A 26294-nucleotide genomic window follows, 5' to 3' on the forward strand; every position below is an offset into this window, starting at 1 on the left:
TGACCAAGAGGCAGCTGAGTAATCATCTGAGCTGTGTAAGGCCATCTCCAGCGTCTCTGACCTTTGTAGATCAGGTACCTTTTGTTCCAGGAGTCTCTGCCTTATACACCCAGAGTGGATGCCAACCATATATGCATCCTGAATGACGTGCTTAGCATTGTTGGTGGCCATCACAGCCTTGCAGTCACATGCTCTGCATAGGTTCCAGAGGGCCCTCAGGTACTCGGTGCTTGACTCACCAGGTCACTGCTTTCTGGAGGCCAGGAGGTGCCTGGCGTAGACCTCATTTACGTTCCTGTGATACTGGGCCTTCAATATCTCCATGGCTTCCATGTAAGTACTGGCCTTGCTAATCATTAATTAGGGAAGAGTAGCCTCAGTTGGTTTGCAACCATGGTGATAACGTGCATGGCCACCAGGAAGACTTTGAAACTAAGTAGCCAGTGTTCGAACACGTTCGGAGCATCAGACGATCGCGGGTCTATGCTGAGCTTCTCGGGTTTCAGGTACTGCTCCATCTTTCTTGAAAATTTATATTTAATAAAGTTGATGCACCATCTTTAATCACAAAAGACTGAAGTTGAGAAACTGATAGGTTTTTATTAACTACGGACTGGAACAGCCATCAACCTCAGTCTGATCAAGGCAGAGTGAAATGGGGAGCATGCAAAGGGCTATGGGTAGGATCGGTCTCAGGAGACATCTCCAGCCAATCAAAGCGTAACAGTGCTTTACCACAACTGTGCTGTACTTCCTTATACATTTGCAGACACAGATTGCTTATAGGCTGTATGACATTTTGTTTCTTTGGCCTCTATTAAGTTGTGACATCATTAGACAATGCCAAGAGCACGAGAATCTGATCATTGCTCAGCACCTCTGACATTATGTTTCTGAAATCAACTCCAATGCAGATAATTTCTTATAATCCATGGAGTTGGAAATGATTGCAGTCATTTCATCGGGAGTTCTCTGTGTAATGAGTCAAAAAATTCTGATGACTGTTAGGTAAAAACATCATGAGCTGGGAATGTAGAGGGAGTCACCCAGTGCTGGGACGTAACAAGATGCAGTTGTGACCTTGTACTCTCAAGATAAGAGTGGGGATGACAAATTGATGTGCAGGAGGCTAGCAGAGAGGGACAGCAACAGTTTATTCATTGGACAATGTCATGGTATGATAATTTACTAAGTACGTATCCTAAGGTATATAAAAAACACCACTTGCTGATAACGGCAGAATGCGTCTTCTCCAACTAACACTGTTAGTTGCAAGTGTTACAATCCGGCAATAAAGAACAAAGAACCTTGATTTTGACTCAGTCTGGTGTTTGACTCACTCATTCATGAACAAAGCAGACCTAACATGACCGAATGAGTAAATTTTTCTCCCCCCCCCATGACTAACTTGTGATACAATAGTTTCAAAGACTGCTGGATACACGTTCAAAGGACGACATACACCTGTAAAACACCTTATCTGCTGATAATACACGGCATTAAATTGATTACGCAACCTATTTTATGAGAGATGACATTCCAAATCTTTGCAAAGAATAAGAAGTCTGAAAATTTCAACTGCAATGTTCCAGTGGCTGTTTCCATAGTAACTTGTACCTCGTAACTACAGGCTAAGTTTCTGTGGCACTCATAAAATGATCAGGGTAGCCTCAGAATAGCAATTATAATGGGCTGTGAATGTAATAATAGTCAAACTGTCTGCAAATCACTACATTTTATAACTGCCAGTTGTACCAACACAGATAAATGAAAAATATGGAAGGTAATGTTAACAACACCACTCTCCCTTACGCGCTGGGCACAGTAACTGCAAAAGGGCAACAATTAAGCCCTCTTCACTTGGTTGCCAGTCACTTGTCACCTCAGCTGCAATCACTGCTTGAAAGGTCTCCACTCATGTCTCTAAAATGGACTGAATTCAAGCTCTACCATTAATAGGGGTGTGCTAATTTTGTATTTCAAATCCTCATTAAACAATAGCTGAAACTGATTGCTGCCCAGAAAATCTTCAACTTTGACATTTTGTTTAACTCAATAAAGAAATTAATTTTATTTCGGATTCTTTTCCCCCTGAAATATACAGATTCATCAGGTCATGGAAGTGCAATTGTATTCTATAAATTCCACTGGGTGATCTGCTTAACTTTTAAATAATTCTAAGCAGCACTGAAATACCTTGTATTTCCAACTAATTTGGTTTGCAGTTTTATTTCTGGATAACTTACAAAATATTTTATGCATAATTGAATGATAATTTCTCAGTTTATTATGTGATTTTCTAACTTAAGCTAAACGGCATAATGAAATTTAACTATTCTCTTTACCAATGTGATAACACATTAATTTAAACAATAATATCTTTACTTACATAGGCACTTTGGGAGTGACTTGTCCCAGGAACCATCACCTTGACATGTCAGCACATCTGATCCCAACAGGTAATATCCAGCGTTGCACTCATATGAGACACTACTGCTATAACTGAATCTCTGAGCAATGTTCCGTTGCACTCGACGAATACCATTTTCGACATGTGCAGGATCAGAACAGTTAACAACTGCAGAAAAATAAGAATATATTCAGAGTCCATGCAGCATCTTTCCACAAATCAAAATCTCTGAATCTGCTGAATAATTAAAGTTTATACCTTTACACAGAGGAAGTGAATTGCTCCACTGCCCGTTAGATTGACATTGCGAGCTAATGGATCCTTGCAGTAAGTAACCTGGGTTACAGGTGAACCTAACCATATCATTCAGGTTGAATTGAGTTCCGTGAGTTATTCCACTCGCTGGATTTCCAGGGTGTCCACATGTAATAGCTGGGAAAATTAAATAGCAGAAAAGTAATTTGATCTCCCTACAAAAAAAAATCTAATATTTGGTCAGACAACCAGAGCAGTAAAAAAAAAAAGACTGCATTTTTGGTTAAAATGAACAATACAGGTTTTCCCCGACATACATCTGGAGTTCTGTTCTGACCAACAGGTCGCATCTTGAAATGGATACAAGTCGGAAGTATGTTAGCATGGCATGTTGAAGTCATAACTCAAGACATTTAATAAAATTTTTCAATTCAAATCAAGCGTCTTCCTCGACTTCTTGCCAGGTCTATCAGCAGGGGATGGGCTCTTTCATCTTATTTGAAATCTTCTTTGGCGAGCTTACTGAGCAACTGAGAAATGGTCACTATCCTACTCACTAAGCTGGTATTTGTTTTGGGTCCTGTGTACGGATGGTTGTAAGTCACATAGGTCGTAAGTCGGGGAGAGGCTGTACATAAATGCAAAGATCTTAGATGAGAGGTCTAGTGCACAGAATGGAATAAGTAGTCAGTCTGAATAACATTCAGGACATAAACAGCCTCAAAAGCAATGCCGATCACTGGGTCAATTTCCTGCAGCAAGTATACGTTTTGATATAGGATTAGGATACAAAATTTCTGCTGTTAACCCAAATGTTGATAATAACGGCTCTTCCATATTCAGTTGTGTACAAATGAGTCAGTTTGGTGGGTAGTCAATCACTATCCAATATATAGGTTTTGATATAGGATTAGGATACAAAATATCTGCTGTTAACCCAAGTGTTGATAATAACAGCTCTTCCATATTCAGTTGTGTACAAATGAGTCAGTTTGGTGGGTAGTCAATCACTATCCAATATTGAATTAACCATACCCACTGAAATACACACACATACAAGGACTGTCAGATAATTAGCTCACATTCTGCTATAAGGCAGAAAGTTTCATCTGATTGGGAAATATTTCAGGAAATTACATACATTGCCTCAAATTTGCATAGTCAGATTACAAAATAATTCCATGATATGATAAAAATGTTCAAAGCACACAAATTCAGTTTGAATTTTATGTATAAAGGGGAGGTGTTAACATCTAAACAACATATTGGTTGGCACGGCTTGGGAGTGAAGTGTCACCACTAATTCAATAAAAACTGTCAACAAACCACTTGACAGAGAATCATCTGCTTATTCCCCATACTGAGTCTCAGCTGTGATAGTAAATTACTTCTAGGCTCTTATCGCAGAATCCAACCTCCATCAATACAAGTAATGTCCATGCTCAAAATGAATGAAGAAACTCTTAAAAATCTACTGGGAAAAATGAAGCATTATTATGCAGATTGCAAAGGAATGAACTCTGGCTTTAAAACAAGCAACACCATCAGATTCAAGAAACCTACATCTGACTTGCCAGATATTTAAAGATTATTCGCATCTGAGTGATATTCTGTCCGTTTTTCAATTTTATGAATTATTGTTGAACATTGCAAGCATAATCCATTCTGTAGCAGTGATGCTTTTAAAATCTTTCTTGTCCAAAATAAAATTCTTACATTAATATTTCTGTCTCAGATGATACAAGAAGCTTCTTCTTTTAATTATTAAAGACGTAAACTGAAGCAAACATGTTGCTGAAACCAAGAACACATGTATTAATGTCTCTGATTCACCATATTCTAATGACATGAAACTAGACGTGGCACCATAAGGAAATGCCAAATGGAAATGCCAGAGGAGAAGAGGACAAGCAGCAGCAGGCTGGAAGACTCAATATGTTACTCAAAGCTCAAACAATTTGACTTTGCTAATTCCAACCGCACGTATTAAGTACCTCTTCTCTTGTATCCGACTGCTATAAAGGAACACACACACACAATGTGGGAGGTTAAGCTCTGAGCTTTATTGAGACTGGAAAGGCTCCTTTTGTACAGTTGGAGTTCCCGCCGTTTGTTTGATTGGCTGACATCAGCCGCATGAATAACAAAAGTGGGCGGGAACATTCTTGCATGTGAATACCCTTCTTCTCCAGCCTGTTATTGATCTGTTAGTTGGGCAGCTTGACCAGCGCCATTTTAGGGCTGTTGATCTTGTACTGCTCCAGCTTTCAACTGCGCCGGTTCACTGTGTTAAGGGACATGTTACAGTGTGTTATGCTGCTGTTTACTACCGCACGGACCACGCAATGTGCCGGATCAATCTCCGTGGTGTCCTGCTGCTATGCCTTTGCCAGTGCTACAAAATCCAGTCCGTTTGCCAGAGAGTGGATGCTCTGTCTTGATAAAGCATCTGCGACCACGTTGTCTTTTTGCGAAATGTGCCTTAAGTTGGTGGTATATTCCGAGATGCAAGACAAGTGTCTCTGCTAGCAGGCTGACCAGGGGTCGGAGATTTTGGCCAGGGCGAACGTCAGTGGCTTGTGGTGAAAACCCTTCCCTCTATGAAGTACGGGAAGTGGTGGATAGCTAAGTACAGCGCCAGTGGCTCTCTGTCGTAAGCACTGTACTTTAGCTCAGGGGGCTGTAGATGTTTCCTGACGAAAGCTAGTGGACGCCAACTTCCTTCTTTCTGCTGCTCCAGAACTCCACCAATCACTGTTCCTGAGGCATCGACCATGGGGGCTGTAGTGCATCTGACCTGGGGTGGGCCGGGAGTGCAGCATGAGCCAGGGCTTCCTTCGCTTCCATGAATGCTTGTGTGGAGTCGTCATGCCAGGTCAAGTCTTTCGCCTTGCCAGTGTGAAGATTGGGCACATGGTTTGAGCTGCTGCGGGGATGAATCTGCGATTAAAGCTGACCATCCCCACAAACTCCTGCAGTCCTTTGGTCACACTAGGCCTTGGGATATTGTGGATAGACTCCATCTTGCTGGGTAGTGGTGTGGCCCTGCATTTTGTAATCCTGTGGCCCAGGAAGTCATTCGTGCACAGCATGGACTGGCATTTGGCCAGGTTGCTAGTAAGGCTGAATTCACATAGGCGGCTGTAGAGGATTTGGAGGTGTTGTTGATGTTCCTGCCGGGATCTGTTCGCCACCAGGATATCAGCCCACAGTCGCTGGAATGTCTGTGTCACGTTCTTGAGCCTGAATGACATCCTCAGGATCCTCAACTGCCCAAATGGAGTGATGATGGCCATCTTGGGGATGTTATCAGGGTACACCGTGATTTGGTGGTACCCTCGCACCAAGCCCACATTGGAGAAGATTGTCGCTCCATGCAGGTTTGCCGCAAAGTTCTGGATATGCGGCACGGGGCAACAATCTGGAGTGGTGGCCTCGTTAAACCGATGGTAGTCACTACACAATCTCCAGCTTCAGGCACCATGTGCAGGGGAGAAGCCCATGGACTGATCGACTGCCAAATGATGCCTAACTCCTTAAGCTTGGGGAACTCCTCCTTGGCAAGTTGGAGCTTCTCTGGGGAAGTCATCTCGCCCTTGCATGGAGAGTTGGACCCTTGGTAAGAATGTAATGCCTAACGCCATGTTGGGGCATCTCCACCATGAACTGAGATGAAATGATTGCCGGGAACCCAGCCAGCACATTGGAAAACTCATCGTCTAAGCTGTGGATGGAGTCCACGTGCAGTGCCGGGAGCCCGGCACCCCTCTGTGCGAAGGTTTGGAACATCTCCACATGCACAAGTCTCTTGCCCTTGAGATCTACTAGCAAGCTGTGGGCCTCCAGGAAGTCCATTTTGAGGAGTGGCTGTTCCATTGCAGCCAGCGTGAACTCCCACGAGAAGTGACTGCCTCCAAACTGCAGCTCAGCCCTACACATGCCATAGGTCCATATGATGCTTTTGTTGGCAGCTCTCAACACCGCTTGCTCTATCTAGTGTCCAAAGATGTTGAGGGCATCACGCTGACCTCTGCTCCTGTATCCACCAAGACAATCCCCAACATAAAGGAGGCTCTCTCGATGGCTAGCCGCTTTGGCCATCAGTGACAATTGGCCTTGTCGTTTCCCTGGAACTCGCAGGGCGACCAGCATCGGTGGGCCTCGGAGCCTCATCTTTGGTGGTCGAAGCACCATCTCTCCTTTGATTTGTCCCTGCCTTAGTCTAGTTGCGAGACTTCGTGATGAGCCCCACGGAAGTCGAGCACTTCTGTTTCTGCTTTCACAGAATATCTGCCTCTGCTGCATCTTTCCAGGGGTCGCTGAAATCCACATCAGTCAGGTGCAGTTGTATGTCCTCGGGCAGCTGCTCCAAGAACGCCTGGCCAATCATAATGCCGGGTTCATGGTCTCCCAGGAGGGCCAGCATCTCCTTCATGAGCGCTGATGGGGATCTGTCCACTAGCCCATTCAGGTGGAGCAGCCATGCCCCTCTCTCATGCTGCTAGAGCCTGAAGGTCCCAGGAAATAGCTCTTTGAAGGCAGTGTAAGTGCCTTCTGATGGTAGCCTGTGGACAAAATTGATTACTCTGTCTGCAGTCTCTGGCTCCATGGTGCTGACCATGTGGTAGTACCTTGTGGTCTCAGATGTGATGCCCCGAATCTGGAAATCAGACTCAGCCTGCTCAAACCACACACTGGGTCAAACTGTCCAGAAGGTCGGGAGCTTGAGGTCAACTGCGCTGATCGCTGCTTTGCTATCCATCACTGGGTTTAGATGTTGTCTAAACCATTGGGGTCACCAATTGTATCCGACTGCTACAAAGAAACACACACACACACACACACACACACACACACACACACACACACACACACACACACACACACACACACACACACACACACACACACACACACACATTTAATGAGGGTGGAAAGGCTCATTTTATATGTTGGAGTGCACCAAAGAAAAGGTACAAGGACTGCCTAAAGAAATCTCTTGGTGCCTGCCACATTGACCACCGCCAGTGGGCTGATATCGCCTCAAACCATGCATCTTGGCGCCTCACAGTTCGGCGGGCAGCAACCTCCTTTGAAGAAGACTGCAGAGCCCACCTCACTGACAAAAGGCAAAGGAGGAAAAACCCAACACCCAACCCCAACCAACCAATTTTCCCCTGCAGCCGCTGCAACCGTGTCTGCCTGTCCCGCATCGGACTTGTCAGCCACAAACGAGCCTGCAGCTGGCGTGGACTTTTACCCCCTCCATAAATCTTCGTCCGCGAAGCCAAGCCAAAGAAAGAATATGTTGGAGTTCCTGCTGTTTGTTTGATTGGCTGACATAAGCCGCATGAACAACAATAACAGGTGGGAACATTCTTGCATGTGAATTCCTTTTTCCCCTGCCCATTATTGATCTTTTAGCTGGGTAGCTTGACCAGTGTCATTTTAGGGCTGCTGGTCTTGTACTGCTCCAGCTTTCAACAGCACCGGTTCGCTGTGTTAAGGGACATATTACAGCATGTTAAGCTGCTGTTTACTACCATGCGCATGCGCGATGTGCCAGCTCAATCTCCGCAGTGGAGGGCCGCCACACCCTTATCATTGCTCCATCCACTGACTGCTGGCATTCCCCAGTCTCCTTTCCTGGTACTCCACAATGTGTGACTGCTGTCCCTCCACTTCACCAATTGCCAAATCTCTCCAACACCTCTGCTCACCAAACCCAAAACACTGCTCCTCTCTATTACCATGCATGAACCTACTAATGTATTTCACAATCTGTTTCCCAATAGGCCCCAGGCTTCAATTGCTCAGGAATACCCTCTAATGAGATTGGGTGAATGGCCAACATCTCCCAAGTCTAGAAAAGGAACACAGTTATTTTTAGTTACAAATACAGGCAACATGTGACCAAAATCCAAATAAAAATTTATTTGAAGAGATAATGCACGAATGGTCATTGTTGATCATATTAAAGGATGAGGTGAACATTTTTTCTAATGAATAATTGTCAGAGAGTTAATCGTTCAGGCCAAAGCACTTGGTCTCGAGCACATTTATCCATCCACCAAATATTGAACCATGATTTGTTGTTAAGAACAACTCCACCCAATGACCCATTTTATCAAAAAATCTTGATTAATTCAGAATTGAAAATGGGAATCTAATGACATGAGTAAGTGATATTTGAGATATGTTCATTTGAATTAAAGCAGAGAAAACATGATGTTCTCCAGAGTCATTTTCTTCATTTTAATGATTAATAAATAAAACAATACTTACGCACACATACAGGTGACCTGCCTGACCATTTGTGATCTTGCTGGCAAATTCGAACTGAAGTTCCAATCAGGCGAAAGCCTGGGTTGCACTGGTACACCACAGTCCCGCGATAGCTGAAGTTTTCTCCAATTATCTGACCATTGACAATAGATTTCGGCATTCCGCAATGACCAGCTAAAAGCAAAGAAACTACAATCGGTAAGAAGTATGGGTGGATTGATTTCAACTTCACAAAGTCAAAAGGATTCCAGATAGTAGCTGTTCTTAAACCAATGAAAATGAATGAATTTCATATTCTCCAGGAGTCTCATCATTACTATCAGTGTTTTCAAGGTGTTATAATTCTGTGATGGATCAACTCAGGTCCGTTAATTTAGTAATGAATCATTAAAATTGCAGCATTACTCAAGCTGGGACAATTCGGGTGCAAAAATAATCTCAAATGTTCTACTGAAGCGTACATGATTTTTAAAAAAATCAACGAATTAACAGCAAGAGGCTTCCTAAACTGTTGTTGACAACAAATCAACTTGATCCTGATATTAGTTTGCTTCAGCCTATTAATTAAAGCACATCTTTAACTGCAAAAATTCAGCAGAGCAGGTTTTTTAAGGTGTGTTTTAGTGGTAACAGTAAAACCCCAAGTAACTGGCACCTATGGGGATTAGTGGATCCCAGATAAATGTATTTTCCGGTTGCTTGAGACTTACTCTTTCAATGCCTAACTAATACACCTGCATTAAGAATAAACAGTTTAAAAGTAAAAAAAAATACTAAGGTATTTACACTGAACAAATTTCACTTACATGAATATTTAACCTTAAAGCATCTTACTTTATTTTCAGTCATATTCTTTGAAAACGTTAAACTGTCACTGCATCTGCAGGTCCTTCCCCTTCCACGATGTTGCCTGAAAGTCGAACATTAACATTATAGATAATTAACCCCCCTCCCTCACTACATTCTACGAAGCAGGGATAAGGAATCACTTTTCATAGAATCACCCCAATGGCGAGGGGCATCAACCAGCTCTTCATCCTGGGTGACACCGTTATACTCAAACACAGCTGCTGCAGGCAGGGCATGGCCGGCTGGCTGAATGTTTGCTCCCATCAGCACCAAGAGTGCAAGTGTAACTTCAGAGAACATCTGCTTTTACCATTTTAAACTTGCGTACCTTTTACCTATTATTTTTAACTCTTCATTTCTTTTTTTTTAAATTTTCCTAATTTTTTTGCCAGTTGCTTGAGGCTACCAGTTACTTGAATTCTGGATACCAGGGGTTTTTGTTTAAAATTTTATGCAACTAAAACAAAACTTGATACAAGTAAACAAAGACAACAAAACTTAATAAATTGCAGAATTGTTCATGCACTAAACCTATACACATCAACCTCTAAATACTGACCAAGGCAATTCACTTCCATTCTGCTCCAGAGCCCGTTGGCCTGGCATTCACGAACCCGTGATCCTACCATGGTATATCCAGTGTTACAGGAAAAAATGGCAGTTGCTCCATATGTTGTTAATGTCCCAATCTTATTACCATGTGCTGGAATTCCTAGTTCTCCACACGAGATTACTGCAAAGTTACAAAACAGAATAATTAGTTTCAGCAATTCTTAGAGCCATACAGTGCAGAGACAGATTCTTTGCCCCCAATGAACATAATAGCATCCCTTTTGAACAATTTTCCACTAATCCCATTTTATTCCCCCATATCCTACCATTCTCCTATATGCCAGGGTAAAATTCTAATGGCCAAGTAACCTTCTAACCTGTATATCTTTGGCATGTGGGAGGAAATCAAAACGGCTAGAAGAAACCCACACAGTCACTGGGAGAACATACAAACTCCACATGGACTCTGGAGAGGCGCAGCAGCAGTTTGACCTGCTGCTTCCATTCCACTTGCACTCAACCATGTACAATCCATCCTTTCCACCATTCAATCATTCCTGCTTCCCCTTTGTACTCTTCTCGCCCCCATCTTCTCTGAAACTTAAAACCTGGTTTTCTGGTAATCTGCTTTTTAATTTCATATTTTCTCTTCTGAGGATGGATGAATTGGTTTGGTGTTGATTCAGACAGAGGATGAACATTTTGGATGAAATCATTTTTACAAAAGACACAAAACGAGAGGTTAATCAAGGGTGATTGAGCCAATCAAGTCGAGAAATAATCAAATACCAATGACTTAAGATTCAAATGAACAAATGGGGAGAATTTTTCAGGTCAATAATCTAGCTCGCACCTTGCCCAGTAGACCAGCTATCATCTGAGTAATTTCTCGAGGATTGAGTAATTTCTCGAGGATTGAGTAATTTCTCGAAGATTGAGTAATTTCTCGAGGACAGCAGCGCCTCTACTTCCTGCAAAGGCTGAGGAAAGTTAATCTCCCACCCTCCATTCTCACTACATTCTACAGAGGATCCTGTCCAACTGCATCGCCACCTAGTTTGGAAGCTGTAACACCTTGAACTGCAAGACTCTGCAGAGGATAATGAAGTCAGCGGAAATGATCATTGGGGGTTCTCTTCCAACATGATGCAGGCAAAAAGCAATAAATATTGTGAAGGACTCCATACACCCCTCGTGTAAACTGTTCTCCCTTCTGCCATCTGGTAGGAGGTACCCTAGCACTCGGGCCCTTATGCCCAGATTATGCAACAACTCCTCTCCCACCCAAGCCATTAGGCACCTGAATTCACAGAATGTATGTGGATAGTGTACCATGGATTTCTACTGTATATGTCTTAATATTTTATCATGTTTAACTTCTATTCTAACATATTCTTATATTTATGTAAATATGATCCATGGTCCTGGAGAAACACTTTCTTGTCTTTACCAGGTATGAATGATAAATAAAGGTGATTAGACTTGAATAGCAAGCAAACAAGATACCATCCAGACAATGAGGATGCAAACGATTCTTGTGATGTTTCTTGTATTACAATAAAGAAACTTGGGTTCTTTTTAAAACACCTAGATTCATTAACAAAGCAAACAGCACCAAGGACAGAACGTGGCAGGGCTCATATGGAGGCATCCATCTTGAACATACCCAAGATACAATGGAATTCCCAAGATGCCACATTGCTCAGATGCTACACACCCGATCACAACAATTCTGAGGTGGTGTGATGTGCAAATCTGCTTGAAAGGAAACAGGGGTTCATGTTGGTACTTGTGGAAATTTACAAATTGAAGGGCAAAAGATAGGTTTCTTCATTGAATGTCAACTGTTAGCACCAGCTCTGACAGGATGTACGTTAATGCTCCAAATGAGAAGACTGACAAGTCTAATTTCTCCTGGTGTCCAACACATCAAAAGAAAAATTCAAATTCTAACAAATATGTATAAATAGTTGAGAAATTTTGAAACTAGTTATAAATTAACTGGTTTCATCTTCACCTCATCATTTCACTTACCAAAAACCTAGTTTTCTTCAGGAATCATACCTTTGACAATAAATATCTACTGATGTGTTTTTATCTGTCAAGTGAATTAAATTTAAATCCTTCGCACTTTCTCTTTTTAAATCTTCGCAGACACATCCACTGGAATACTTCGGTCGTGTTACTCTTTTACTTGCTCATGAGAGATGGGGTAGCTATTTGGCCTATCAAGTCTGCGCTGGCTCATCAGTGTGCTCCACCTGTCAATTCCTTCATTTATTCCCTGTAACTAATCAACTTCAACAACTCACCCAGGTAGAATTGGGACAAATTATGGGAACAAATTAACCTATCAAGCCACATATCTTTGGAAAGGGGAAAGAAAGTGAAACTCCTGGGGCGAACAAGGAAAAAAAAATGCAAATTTCACATAAACGACACTGGGTATCGCAATTGACTCTGAATCACTGGAGCTGTGAGACAGCAGTGCTACCTGCTGCATCACAGTGTGGTTTGAAGAAGATATTCCATGACATGATGATGGTATTAGATGAGGAAGGCTTCTGAAGCCAGGACAGGAGATGACGACATATGCAGAGTTCTAAATAAGCAAATCAATATGTTCCCTTGCCTATGCAGCATCAGTCATTTTTTTCCCCCTCAAATAGATTGTCCTCTGATGTGGTCAACAGTCAATATTAGAAAAAAAACAAATAAAAAACCAACAGTAAATGAAAAATTCATCCAAAATTAATGTCACAGAATAATTGCTTTTTAATTGGCTAACAAAGATAAACTACTTTTGTGCATTTTGTGCACATGACAATAAATGCAATTTTGAACCTTGATTAGACCCACATAAAAATACGGAAATAGGCACTTTGGTCATCAATTCTTTGCTGACCCTGCTCTGGCATTTACCCAATTCCACTCTAATCCAATGTTTTCTCTTCATATTCCCTTTGACTCCCCTCAGATTCTAACCATCTTGTACACTAGGAGCAATGTACAGAAGCCAAAGAACCTACCTCATGTCTTTGGGATGTGGGAGGAGACCAGACCTGCCAGAAGAATGCAAAGCCATCCCAGCGAGAACATACTCATTCGATGAAGTCAGTGTCTGAACTCAAGATTGAAGCTGCAGGTTTATTAGCTCTACCACTGTGCTACCTTAGATGTAACATAGAGCAAGCCACAACCCTTGCTGCTCCATGGAATTTTCAATTGGGACCTGAAGAACAGCTTAGTTTCACAAAATCCTGCTTAGCCACTTCTTCGATCTTCACTGATTCACAGTGATCCTCACCCACCACTGTACACCATCAACCACGAACAAACCTCTTGTTCCGCCGATTTTTCCTGGCCTTTCAATCAGGGGTCCCTGCTAGGCAGGATACGGAATAAATTTATTAGGGTGTCCACTTTCTGAAAAACTTCTAAGATGTAATCATGCACTCTGCTTCCTTTCAATAATGAACAGGGGTCTTGCCAGGTCTCTGTTTTTGTATGCTGGATTAATTGCAAGGAGGTCGACACAGACATTGCATGATGTATTACTGGATGAGAGGTTGAAGGCAGAAATCCAATTTCCTCTTCCTAATTCGAAGTGTCAAGGCCTACTGCTGTCCAGCAAATCACCAGCATGTCCATCTGCCCTAAATAACTGAATGCATGGCAAGTAAATTTGTGAGCTTGAATCAACAGAAACCTAAAATAAACTTCTGCCAAAGCTCATGACACTTAATCTAGTCAGTAAAAAAAAAATGACAACTTTTGAAAACAGTCTGGTCAATAAACACACCATTGAACAGCAGGAAGCAAATCGGTGTTCAGAGAAGAATGGTTAAGCAGATTAAGGTTTATACTTTATACCATTAAACTCTAAGTATCTGTTTATACTTACTTTTACAGCTTGGCTTCTGGTGCCCTACACTCCAAGTCCCATTTGCCTGACAGGTGATGACCCTAAGTCCTTGCAGATGAAATCCTGGGTCACAAGTGATAATCATTTGAGCTCCATATTGATTTGGATTTCCATTTAACAACTTCCAGTTCCCGTGCTCTACATGGAGACTATTAACTTCAGGGCATGTCACAGCTGTAAGGAAGCACATTGAACAACAATCAATAGCAGATTATAACTTAATCACCTGCTGAGTTGCAATTTACTGATTGGTTATCATTTTGATCTATCAAGAACAACGATTGACTTCCTTGTCTTACATTCTTAAATTACAATATTTTGTCAGGATTGAAAATAAATGAAAGGAATATTGCAGTCCATCGATTTGTCTTTTTTATATAAAATATTATTGTGGCCACCTGCATTGTTTCTTTAGATGATTTCACAAACAATCCCTATCTCTTCTTTTAATTTTCCAAGAATATATTGGAGAAGGCAAGAGTTGCGTTTGGTGAATGCATGTAAAATGTCTGATCTTAAAATGTTAAAATTGGATAAAGCAACATTCCCTCTGCATTTTTCTTAATCTGGGTGACCTAATGCTAAGTGCTTGCAGTAGTTTAATTGGGAAGGGGGGTGGGGGTGTGGTGGGGTGGTGGAAAGATATAATCACTAGTTCTCATGCAAAACAATGGAAAAGAAGCTTTGTACTTTCTTCGTAAGGGTTTAGAATCACACTATTTTCCAATTATCATTTGCGTAGCAGTTGGCGCAACACTATTAGTGACCCGAGTTTGAATTCAACACTGGCTATAAGGAGCTTGTGCATTTTCCCCATGCCCATGCGAGTTTTCTCTGGATGATCCAGTTTCCTCCCACCCTCCAAAAAACATCTGGGATTTGTAGGTTAATTGGCATATTTGGGAGGCACGGGCTCATGGGCCAGAATGGCCTGTTATCGTGCTGAATGTCCAAATTAAAAAAAACCCACTTCTATCTTGCATTTACATTAGAGCATAATAAACAGAAATCAGAGTTGGTCAATTAGCCCTGAGAGCTTGCTCTCCATCACAATCAAGACTGACCTTCTCCCTCTCGTGCCCTTTTTCCAGCACTGTGCCCTATTTCTTTATTCTCTGAGAGCCTAGAAATCTATTGGATTAACTCAATGACTCTGTGGCCTTTCTGGGAAGAAAATGCCAAAGGGTCATTGCTCCAAGTGAAGAAATTTCTCCTCATCTCAACATGAAGTATCCCCAGCCCTTATTCTGAAACAATGCACGTGATCCTCAACTCCTTCGCCAGAGGAAATTGTTCCTTCCATCTCGTCTGTCAAGCTCTTTCAGAATTTTATAAGTTTCAATGTAGTCTTCACCCTCTGGAGAATGTAGTCCTGATCTGATCAAGTTCTCTTTATACTGAAAAACTCCTTCATCCCAAGAGTCAGTCAAGCAAACCTTTACTGTATTTTCAATATGTTAAGTATATTGTTTCTTAGGTGGAAACCAAACTGCACAAAATACATCAGGTATGGAGTTGCCAAGATCTTATACCATTACAATAATAAAAGACTAAGATGCCATTTACCATCTTTTTGTGTATCAGTAACTGTTCCTGGATGCCGACTTTCAGTAACATGCACTTGGGTCCCTTTAAACGTCAACTAAAACCAATCTTTTACCTTTTAAAAATTTACCTTTATTTTAAAAAAAGTTTAAGGGTATAACACAGCAGAAGGTCACTCAGACCGATAAAATCCATGCCATCCAACTACATCTGATTAACCTACCAACTCTGTACGGGAGGAAACTGGAGCAGCCAGAGAAAATTCATGTAGGTCATTGGGAGAACAATGCAAACTCTTTGAAGGCAGCGCTGGATTCAAACCTGGGTCACTGGCACTGTGACGGCACTACGCTAACGGTGACGGCACTACGCTAACGGTGACGGCACTACGCTAACGGTGACGGCACTACGCTAACGGTGATGGCACTACAATAACTGTGCCTCCTATAAATACTCAATTTTTTTGTTATGGCTGCTGAAGAGAATGACCTCACATTCTTCCAAATTATTTATTGCTGCTCATTCTTTCAGCTTGTCTCCTTTAAGCCTCTTTAATATCCCCATTCCACATTCAGTTCAGTAAACACATGATGCCCTCAGCCAGATAGTTGATACAGACTGTAAACAAGCACAGATCCCTTCCATACCCCCCTGTCACACTCTTTACTTTCAGTCAAATAACGCATTTTTAAAAATCAATTTCTGTGTATTATCCCTAATTCTATGTGCTGCCACCTTGTTGACCTATGCAGAACCTCATTGAATGCCAATCAAATTCCAAATTCACCACAAAACAAGGTCCAAAATGGCCTTTTCCGTAATTGGTCCTTCAATCCATTAATTGAAAAATCATCTTGTGCACATTCCATGACTTCATCTGCAACATTATTACAGCAAATTGACCATCCAAAGTATTCGTGTTCTCTGCGTTATCCTCACTAATTTATGCCATGGCCATTATTATAATTAGAATTTTATGGTCCATGATTAACTCACATTAGTATTTTTTGGACTTTACAATGTCTTAGTTCAACACAAATACATTTTATTTCTCCAGTATGTTCTGACAAGCCAAGATTATTTCTCATCTTTGCACTGAACTGCCCTCTTCTATACCGTACTACAGCAATCTCTTTTCCTTTTCCAAAATAAAATCATTGCAGATGATGAATGTCTGAAATAAAAGTAGAAATGCAAGAAAGACTCATTGGGTCAGGCAACAACTGTGGGAAAAGTAGCACTTTAATTGTTGGACCCTGACATTTCAACAGAAATGAGAAAGAATAAAACAAGTTAGTGTAGCTAACAGAGAAAGACATGGAATGAACGGAATACTTTTGGTCGAGTGAGACTGAATGACTTGATGTGGTCGTTCAAATCAGATCAAGCTTCTTTGTGTAACATGTTCCAATGGTAAGGCTGTGGGACCTGTCCAGCAGGTGAAAACATACAAAGCTAAAGACAGAAGGAAAAAAAACCCAAAACCAAAGCATGCACAAATGGCCAATTCTGATTTAAAGAGAAAGAAAGTTATCTAAATTTGGAGAATTCATCATTGAATCTCACATGTATAGCATGTACAGAAAGATGATGAAGCAGATTCCTCAATCTTGCTTTGGTCTTTTTGTTGAAATGCAGAAGGGCACAAACTGGAAGATCAGAGTAGGAGTGGAGTGATGAATTACAGCGGCAGGCATCCAGAAACCTCAAGGTCATTCTTGTACACTGATTACAGATATTTTACAAAGTGAACATCCAATCTGCATTAGGCTTCATTTGATGTAAAGAGCATATTGTGAACATGAACACCAAACTGAAAGAAATGCAGTGAATCCTTTTCACTTTGTTTTCCGGCTTCCTGAATATCAAATATCCGAGAATACTTAGTTCCAAACTTTGATCATCCTGCTGTCATATTTCCATAATAACACTGAGATCATACCCATCAACTTCTATTTGTGTCACTTACCCTGTACAACTCTTGTAAACATTTCTGTACAGGAACTTTAATGTTATTATTTTAATATTTTTCTGGCATTACTGCTGGACTTTGTTCCCCCAGTCCATTTATTTTGCTTCCTGTCTTCATTTTCTTGCTTTATTTCTCCCCATATTCCTTGCTCAGCTTGATTAAACCCTTTCCAAAATCCCTGGCAAATCCTTTTGGTCTCGCCATTTGTCCTGCCATCTGTCTCATTTATGTAGATTGGACAATACAATCTTTCTCTCTTGTGCACCACCCACACATTAATCTGGTCTATCTCTAAAGTTTCATGGGAAATTCAGTGACACATTCTTTTATTTTTCATTTATTGAAGGATCTTGAAGGAGACAGAGATGAATGAAGTCCTCGCTGCTTGAGTATTGTTCCAAATTGCAGAATTACTTTGTGTATTGTCACATGAGGAGGACTGACAGATGGGAGAGAAAGCACAGAAGTAATGTGGAGCGGGGATCAAGATAGGTTAGTCACAATGGGACAAAGAAAGGATGGTAGGAAAAGGGAATCATGGCTGACAGAACAGGTCAGCCAACTAATCAAGAGGAAGAAGGAAGCATACATTAGATAGAGGAAGGAGGAAGCAGGGAACAGGAAGGGTTCATGAGAAGTATGTGGTAGCCAGGAAGGATCCTAAGAAAGGACTTAGGAGAGCTCAAAAGGGGCTCGAGAAGACTTTGACATGTAGAATTAAGGAGAACCCTAAGGTGTTCTATGCATATGTAAAGAACAGAAGGATGGCAAGAATGAAGGTGGGGCCGCTAAAGGATAAAGGAGGCAATGTGGGCCTGAAGGCAGAAGAGTTTGGGGAGATCCAAAATGAAAACTTTGTATCAGTATTCATAAGAGAGAAAAAAAAACACCTTGATCACAGTGAGGTCAAAATTGAACAGGCCTGTGTGCTGGACAATGTGGAGATTAAGGAAACGGATTTGTTGGATCTTCTTAAAAACATCAAGATTGATAAGTTCCCCTAGCCCCAGGTGGCTGCAGGAAGTGAGAGAAGAGATAGTTGGGGCAGTAGCTATGATCATTGAATCCACTTTGGCCACAGGGGAGGTGCTGGAGGATGGGAGAATGAGAAAAGAAGCCCTCATGTTTAAAGGAGGTTATAAAAAGAATCCTGGGAATTATAGACTGGTGAGTTTTATGTCAGTGGTGTGTAAATCAATGGAGAGGATTCTTTAGGATAGGTTCTATGAGCACTCAAGGATAGTCAGCATGGCTTTATGAAGTAAAGGTCGTGACTCATGAGTCTAATTGAGTTTTTGAGGAGATAACAAAATAAGTCAATGAGGGTAGTGTGGTAGATATGGTCTACACTGATTTTAGCAAGGCACTTGACAAGGTCCCCCATGAGAGACTCATCCAGAAAGTCATGAGGCATAGGGGTCAGTGGAACTTTGGCGGTGTGAATAAAAAAAAGTAAGACTTGCAGGAAGAAAACAGAGAGTAGCAGTGGAACATTTCCCTCTTAAATATACACAGTGGCATTTTCTCCCCTTTTTTCCCCCCTACCTTCCCTCCACCTCCCTTCCCACCCTCTCTCCAACGTTCAACATATACAATACTATAAAACCATTAAAAAAAATCTCATCACACAATGAAAATAAACAAGAAAATTGTGTCATCTATTTTGACACACTGGATCAGTTCATTTCGTCTTCTTATCATTTTATCATTTTAGGGGGTGGAGGTCCGAGGCAAGCCCTCAATGTTGTGTTCCATGGTCAGTTCCCAAATTTGTTCAAATAATGTGACTTTGTTTTTTAAATTATATGTTCTTTTTTCCAATGGAATACATTTATTCATTTCTATGTACCATTGCTGTATTCTCAGGCTCTCTTCTGATTTCCAGGTTGACATTATAATTTTTTTTGCTACAGCTAAGGCTATCATAATAAATCTTTTTGTGTTTCATCCAGTTTGAGGCCTAATTCTTTACTTTTTATATTACTTAGAAGAAAGATCTCTGGATTTTTTGGTATGTTGCTTTTTGTGATTTTATTTAATACCTGATTTAGATCTTCCCAAAACTTTTCCACTTTCTCACATGCCCAAATTGCATGTACTGTTGTCACCGTTTTCTTCTTGCAGCAAAAACATCTATCTAATACTGTTGGGTCCCATTTATTTAACTTTTGGGGCATGATATATAGCCTGTGTAACCAATTATATTGTATCATGCGTAACCCCGTGTTTATTGCATTTCTTATAGATCCGGAGCATAGCTTTTCCCATTTTTCATTTTTTATCTTTATGTTTAGATCTTGTTTCTACTTTTGTGTGGGTTTACGGCTTGTTTCCTCGTTCTCTTTCTCTTGCAGTTTGATGTACATGTTTGTTATGAATCTTTTAATTATCATTGTGTCTGTAATCACATATTCAAAGCTGCTTCCTTCTGGTAACCTTAGCCTACTTCCCAATTTGTCCTTTAAGTAGGTTTTCAGTTGGTGGTATGCAAACATTGTACCATGAGTTGTACCATATTTGTACTTCATTTGTTCAAAAGATAATAAATTATTTCCCAAAAAACAATTTTATATTCTTTTGATCCCTTTTCTCTCCCATTCTCTAAAGGAAAGGTTATCTATTGTGAAAGGGATTAGTTGATTTTGCGTCAATAATAATTTTGGTAGTTGGTAATTTGTTTTTTTTCCTTTCTACGTGAATCTTCTTCCAAATGTTGAGCAGATGGTGCAGTACTGGTGAATTCCTATGTTGCACCAGTTTTTCATCCCACTTATATGTTCTGGTAGCTTCTCCCCTATTTTATTTAGCTCTAACCTGGTCCAATCTGGTTTTTCCCTTATTTGATAAAAATCTGATAGATATCTTAATTGTGCTGCTCTATAATAATTCTTTAAGTTTGGTAGCTGTAAGCCCCCTTGTTTGTACCATTCTTTTAATTTATCTAGCGCTATCCTCAGATTCCCCCCTTTCCATAAGAATTTCCTTATTATTTTCTTTAGCTCATTGAAGAACTTCTCTGTTAAGGGAATTGGTAAGGATTGAAATAGGTATTGTATTCTTGGGAAAATATTTATTTTAATGCAATTTACCCTTCCTATCAGTGTTAGTGGTAAATCTTTCCAATGTTCTAAGTCGTCTTGTAATTTATTCATTAATGGCTGATCATTTAATTTGTATAGATGGCCTAGATTATTATCTAGTCTAATACCTAGGTATCAGATTGCTTGTGTTTGCCATTTAAATGGTGATTCTTTCTTAAACTTTGTGAAATCCGCATTATTCATTGGCATCGCTTCACTTTTATTTGCGTTGATCTTGTACCTCGATATTTCTCCATATTCCTTCAATTTCTTATGTAATTCTTTTATTGATAATTCTGGTTCTGTTAAGAATACTATGATGTCATAGTAAGTTTGCAGTTGACACGAAGGTTGGAGGAGTTGTGGTTGGAGCTGAAGATTGTCGAATGTTGCAAGAGGGTATAGACAGGGTGTAGAGTTGGGCATTAAAGTGGCAGATGGAGCTCAATCCAGCATTCTGGAAAGAGTGTGGATGAACAGAGGAACTTGAGTTCAAATCTATACTTCCCTCAAGGTCGCCACACAGGTTGATAGAATAGTTAAGAAGGCCTATGGGATGCTGGGATTCATTAATACGGGGATTTAATTCAGGAGTAAAGAGATCATGTTGCAACTCTACAACTCTCTAGTAAGACCACACTTAGAATATTGTGTCCAGTTCTGGTCATCTCATTATAGGAAGGATGTGAAGCAATGGATGTTGCCTGGATTAGGGAACAAGTCTTATAAGGCAAGATTAGCAGAGCTTGGACTTTTCTCTTTGGAGCATATGTAGAAGGTGAGAGGAGACTTGATAGAGGTCAAAAGATTATGAGGCATAGATAGGGTTGGACAGTCAGCACCTGTTTCCCAAAGCAGGATCAGCAAATATCAGAGGATACAAGTACAAAGTTAAGGGAGGGATGTTTAAAGGAGACATCAGACGCAAGTTTTTTTTTATACACAGAGAGTTGTGGGTACCTGGAATGCCTTGCCAGTGATGGTGGTGGAGGCTGAAACATTGGGGGCATTTAAGAGACACTTAGACAGACACATGGATGAAAGGAAAATAGAGGGTTTAGTACTTATTTTTGAGGAAGGAATATATGGGTCGGGTCAACATTGAGGGCTGAAAAACCTGTACTGTGCTGCATCGTTCTATGTACAAACATACCGTGAAAAGATTTTTCTCTGTGCTATCTAGGCAAGTTAACTCATGTAAGTACAGCAGATAATGCAATCATAAATGTGCAGGGTATCATTAAGTCAGTGTTTATGATAGAAACAATAGTAATTAAAAAGGCATTCTTTAGCTTTCGGAACTTTGAAATGACTGGGCAGCCTCAGTTCAGCTGCTGGGAATGTCACATCCACAGAACTCTGATACCCCACTGGACATCAAAGATTTTACTTCCTGAACATGTTTGGGTATATTTTATGGATTTGGTGTTGCTGATCACAAAAATCGCCTTAAGATTTTTCCAATCACATATCTTTAAAAAATATATATTCTATTTTTGTGATTTCCAGTCAAATTTTAAGGCTATGTCAATCTTTCAAAACAGCAAAATGCAACATTCATTTCTTCCCTGCTCATTTTGGTGCAGTCAGTGATGAACTTGGTGAGAGGTTTCTCCAGGACATTGTGACCATCGAAAAACAGCATCGGGCAACTGGAATCCTTCAATGCTGACTGACTATTGTTGGACACTGACACGAAAGGCATCAGATGCTGAGTACAAATAAAAATCAGTGGCAAAACTTATTTAGGTCAGTTGAACTAATACAATGTTTTAGTATTATGATTCAATTAAACATGTTAAATTCAATAAAAGTAAATTTACTGTTTCTCCAACTTCTGACATGATTCAGAACATCTTAAATTACTTTTCTGTTCATCTCAAAGTTGTCTATCACAATCCTCCATTTTTTTTTAAGGAAGCAAACCTTTAGAAGTGTCATAACTTAGAATTGTCGTTTGAAAGAATCACAAGGGTTTGCTCTGAAAGATGGAAATTTAACGCAAAAAAAATTATATTCTGTTGTGGCCCAGACATCACGCACAGTAGAGCATAATGTTGCTATATACGCTGCACTTTTCAGAAAGTGATTGATGAGGACATGAGTGGAACAAATGGACCATTGTCATTCTTCACCTTGATGTGTAGGTCAGAACAAAATTCACCAAAATATATCAGAATGATGAGGTATTCTTAAAATAGCAAAGTGAATAAAGGGTATTTTGTTGATTTATCAGGTTGATATAAGATCCTGTGATTATAGGAAAACATTTATGCAAAACGGTGAAAATTGCTGTTGCCATTTTCATTCTTTCATGGGTATTTTCCCAGAATGGAGTGGCTTTGCATTTGTCATTTTAAAATCAGTTATTTCACAATAACTTCCCTTGATCTTCCCTGTCATCATCTCTAATCAACATTTAGACCATCTCTTCATCTTGGAAATGCAGCCGAGATCCACGCCACGTGTTCTCATAATTAAACCCCTTCATCTCTGGTATTGCTCTGTTGCATTTGCATTCCAAGTTTCAATAAACCCATCCTGAGGTCTGGATATGAAGACGAGTCTAACTTCTAATTTACACATCTGTAATAAGACATCTCCATCATTGTACTTTGCCCCTTAAGAAGTAAAAGCTATCATTTCATTGATACCATATTTCCAAATAATATTGAAGGAGGCCATTTAATTCATTGAAACTATCCTACTCTCAGACAAGCAATTCCCTTTGTCTCATTCCCTAGCTCCTTCCTCTCAATCATTGAAGTGGATCCCCAAAATTTAACACGCCATAGATTTCTTCAATCCAATTCTTGTGTTCATCTTTGTTAGATCTAGTAATTGGGCATTTTGAACAAAGTTCTTTAATCATTGTTTTGAATGAGCATATTGTAACATCTATTGACACATCACCCTGGCGTGATCAGGGAGAGAAATGCACAGAAAAGGCAGAACAAACCTGAAATAAACAATGGCATTATAAATGAAATCCCAACCAGACATCCCTCTGGGCCTTTGGAATGCCCACCAATCTATGCTTTTCCTCCTTTCATTTAGTTACTCCTTAACATAAGCCATGAAATGTAACTTGCAATAAATAGCACACTTACCCATACAGAGTGGAGGCTTGTCATCATTGCTCCATTTTCCTTTTTCCTGGCAGACAGCTGTTGACAGTTCGGCAGACTGCAATCTGTAGCCTTCATTGCATTGATAGATGGCTCTGGTTCCAAGAGTGTACTCTCTCCCAAAGACTGTTCCATTTGCTGGAGCTTTGGGGACGCCACAAAAAATGGCTGAAAATGAACATCTGTCAGTCTTATCTGAGATACAGCGTGCATCAGTATTAACAGATCCATTAACATTTACACTACAAATAGGAACACGATGATAACACTGTGCATATTGTTGAGCGAATCTAGCGGAAGAAACAGATACTTACTGTTTTACACAGGTTGACACGAGAGGAGGTGCAAGATTAAGTTAATGCAGTGAATCATCAACCTAAAATCAGGACTTGGATGTAACTTTCTGTGATCAATAGTACCCATGAAAGCACTAAAAACCAGTTATGGAAAGCACGATAGAACAGGAAAAGACAGGGAAAAAGGCATTCTAATCTACTTGATTTCAACATATCACAAATCTTCAAGTATTACATCTTAAAGAATGAATAATATAAGAGGTAACATTTTAGTTAACAACATGTTATTAATCCTTTTAATGAAATGATGCAATTTAGCAGTTCCATCTTGAAAAAGCACGAGTTTAATCAACTCAACCAACACAGGAAGTGGTGGCCCTAACTATTTTATGCTCCAGTACTCTTCAGTCTTTTTTTGTGAATTCATAGTCCTTTCACCAGTAGCATTTCCGGTCCATAAAATTGGTCTCTCAGGCATTTCAGAAAGGTTAATGTTGGCTAATTGTTCACCAAGGGAAGTTCATCACAGAGCTTCCATCATTTGGGGTGCCCAGGGTTCTGTCAACACTTCATTTCCGTTTCCATCACCTCACCAGTAGTCAATACTGCAATTGACCAGCCCTCCCATGTTTTTGCATTAACTAGTTCAAAAAAACTGAAGCATCAGTTCAGTTCAATGTCCAAAAGGATACGAGTTATGCACTGCATAAAGTTTTTAAAGAAGTTTCAGGAGAAAGGGGAAAGTGTGTCTTTTCTTGTCATTATCAACCTCACCATGAGAATGACTATCACCTTATTTCTTGCGATGTGCCATGCTGGTATTTTGAGGCTTGTCTGGTCTCATCAAAGTCACAAACCATTTACAATCAAGTGCAGGAGTCTCCAGGTAATGGAAGATCTGACTTACAAGAGATATGACTTTATGTAAATTTTCAGGTAAATTTTTAAAACAGCCGAACAAATCCCATTAAAGTGTTTTGTGGTATTCATTCACCACTGAATATGGAATATATTCCATTAATCTAATGATGGGTACTTTCAGGTTGAACTTAGAAAATATTTGGTGAAATTAAAGAATTATCAGGTGCACGTGGACCGATCCAAGAGAAATAGTTTATTTTTGATTTACGGAAAGATCAGTTCACAGATGGATCTGAGGAACAAAGCCCATTTGAAACCCAGGGATTCCCTGTATGTAGTTTAATTGTGCCTGATAATTCGAAGAGTTTACATTGGAAGAGTTGTGGAGAAACTGGATGTGATTTCAGTGTTCAATCGACATTGGAGTTTACACCATAAGTGGAACTCCATCACTGCATTTTGGAATAGCTCTCTGTGACTACTGGCAACAAATTATAAAACATCATGTGAAAGTAAATCCAATTTTTTATATATATATTATATATATATATATATATATATATATATATATATACACACTTTTTTATAAAAATTCCGTGTGTGTTGATTGAGGATAAACAGCAAGTTCAAATTGATATTTTTTCTTTTACTATTTTAATATACAATTATTAAATGCTTAAGTGCCCACCCCACCCCACCTCACTGACAAAAGACAAAGGAGGAAAAACCCAACACCCAACCCCAACCAATCAATTTTCCCCTGCAACCGCTGCAACCGTGTCTGCCTGTCCCGCATCGGACTTGTCAGCCACCAACGAGCCTGCAGCTGACGTGGACATTTACCCCCTCCTCAAATCTTTGTCCGCGAAGCCAAGCCAAAGAAGATTAAATGCTTAAGTATTAAAATGCTTAAGCTTGACAGAAATAAATGTTCTTACCTTGACAAAGAGGAGGAATGGTGTTCCAATTGTAGAAACCTTGGGGAAACCTGATGCACGTCGCAATTCCTTGTCCAATCAGTCGATACCCTCGGTCACAGCTAAATCGCACTGTGCTGCCAGATTGCCCTCCAGTCTGTGAGTGAACTGCTCCATGTCGTGGGGGACTTGGGGGACTACAGTAAGGGGCTAATGACA

At 40.3% G+C, this 26294-nt stretch overlaps 1 protein-coding gene across 1 annotated transcript in view; it reads right to left on the reverse strand.

Annotated features, from left to right (window-relative positions):
* Positions 1-26294, reverse strand: part of csmd2 (CUB and Sushi multiple domains 2) — a 539567-nt gene that overhangs the window by 92523 nt on the left and 420750 nt on the right. Inside the window, exons 42-48 of the mRNA XM_069896324.1 lie at positions 26097-26285; positions 23984-24169; positions 14256-14450; positions 10359-10532; positions 8951-9124; positions 2669-2842; positions 2390-2578 (exon numbers count right to left, since the gene is read on the reverse strand). Coding sequence (XP_069752425.1) covers positions 2390-2578; positions 2669-2842; positions 8951-9124; positions 10359-10532; positions 14256-14450; positions 23984-24169; positions 26097-26285 — 1281 coding nt within the window. The remainder of the gene's footprint in view (positions 1-2389; positions 2579-2668; positions 2843-8950; positions 9125-10358; positions 10533-14255; positions 14451-23983; positions 24170-26096; positions 26286-26294) is intronic.

The sequence above is a fragment of the Narcine bancroftii genome, chromosome 8 (genome assembly GCF_036971445.1).
Source record: "Narcine bancroftii isolate sNarBan1 chromosome 8, sNarBan1.hap1, whole genome shotgun sequence".
Lineage (NCBI taxonomy): Eukaryota > Metazoa > Chordata > Chondrichthyes > Torpediniformes > Narcinidae > Narcine > Narcine bancroftii.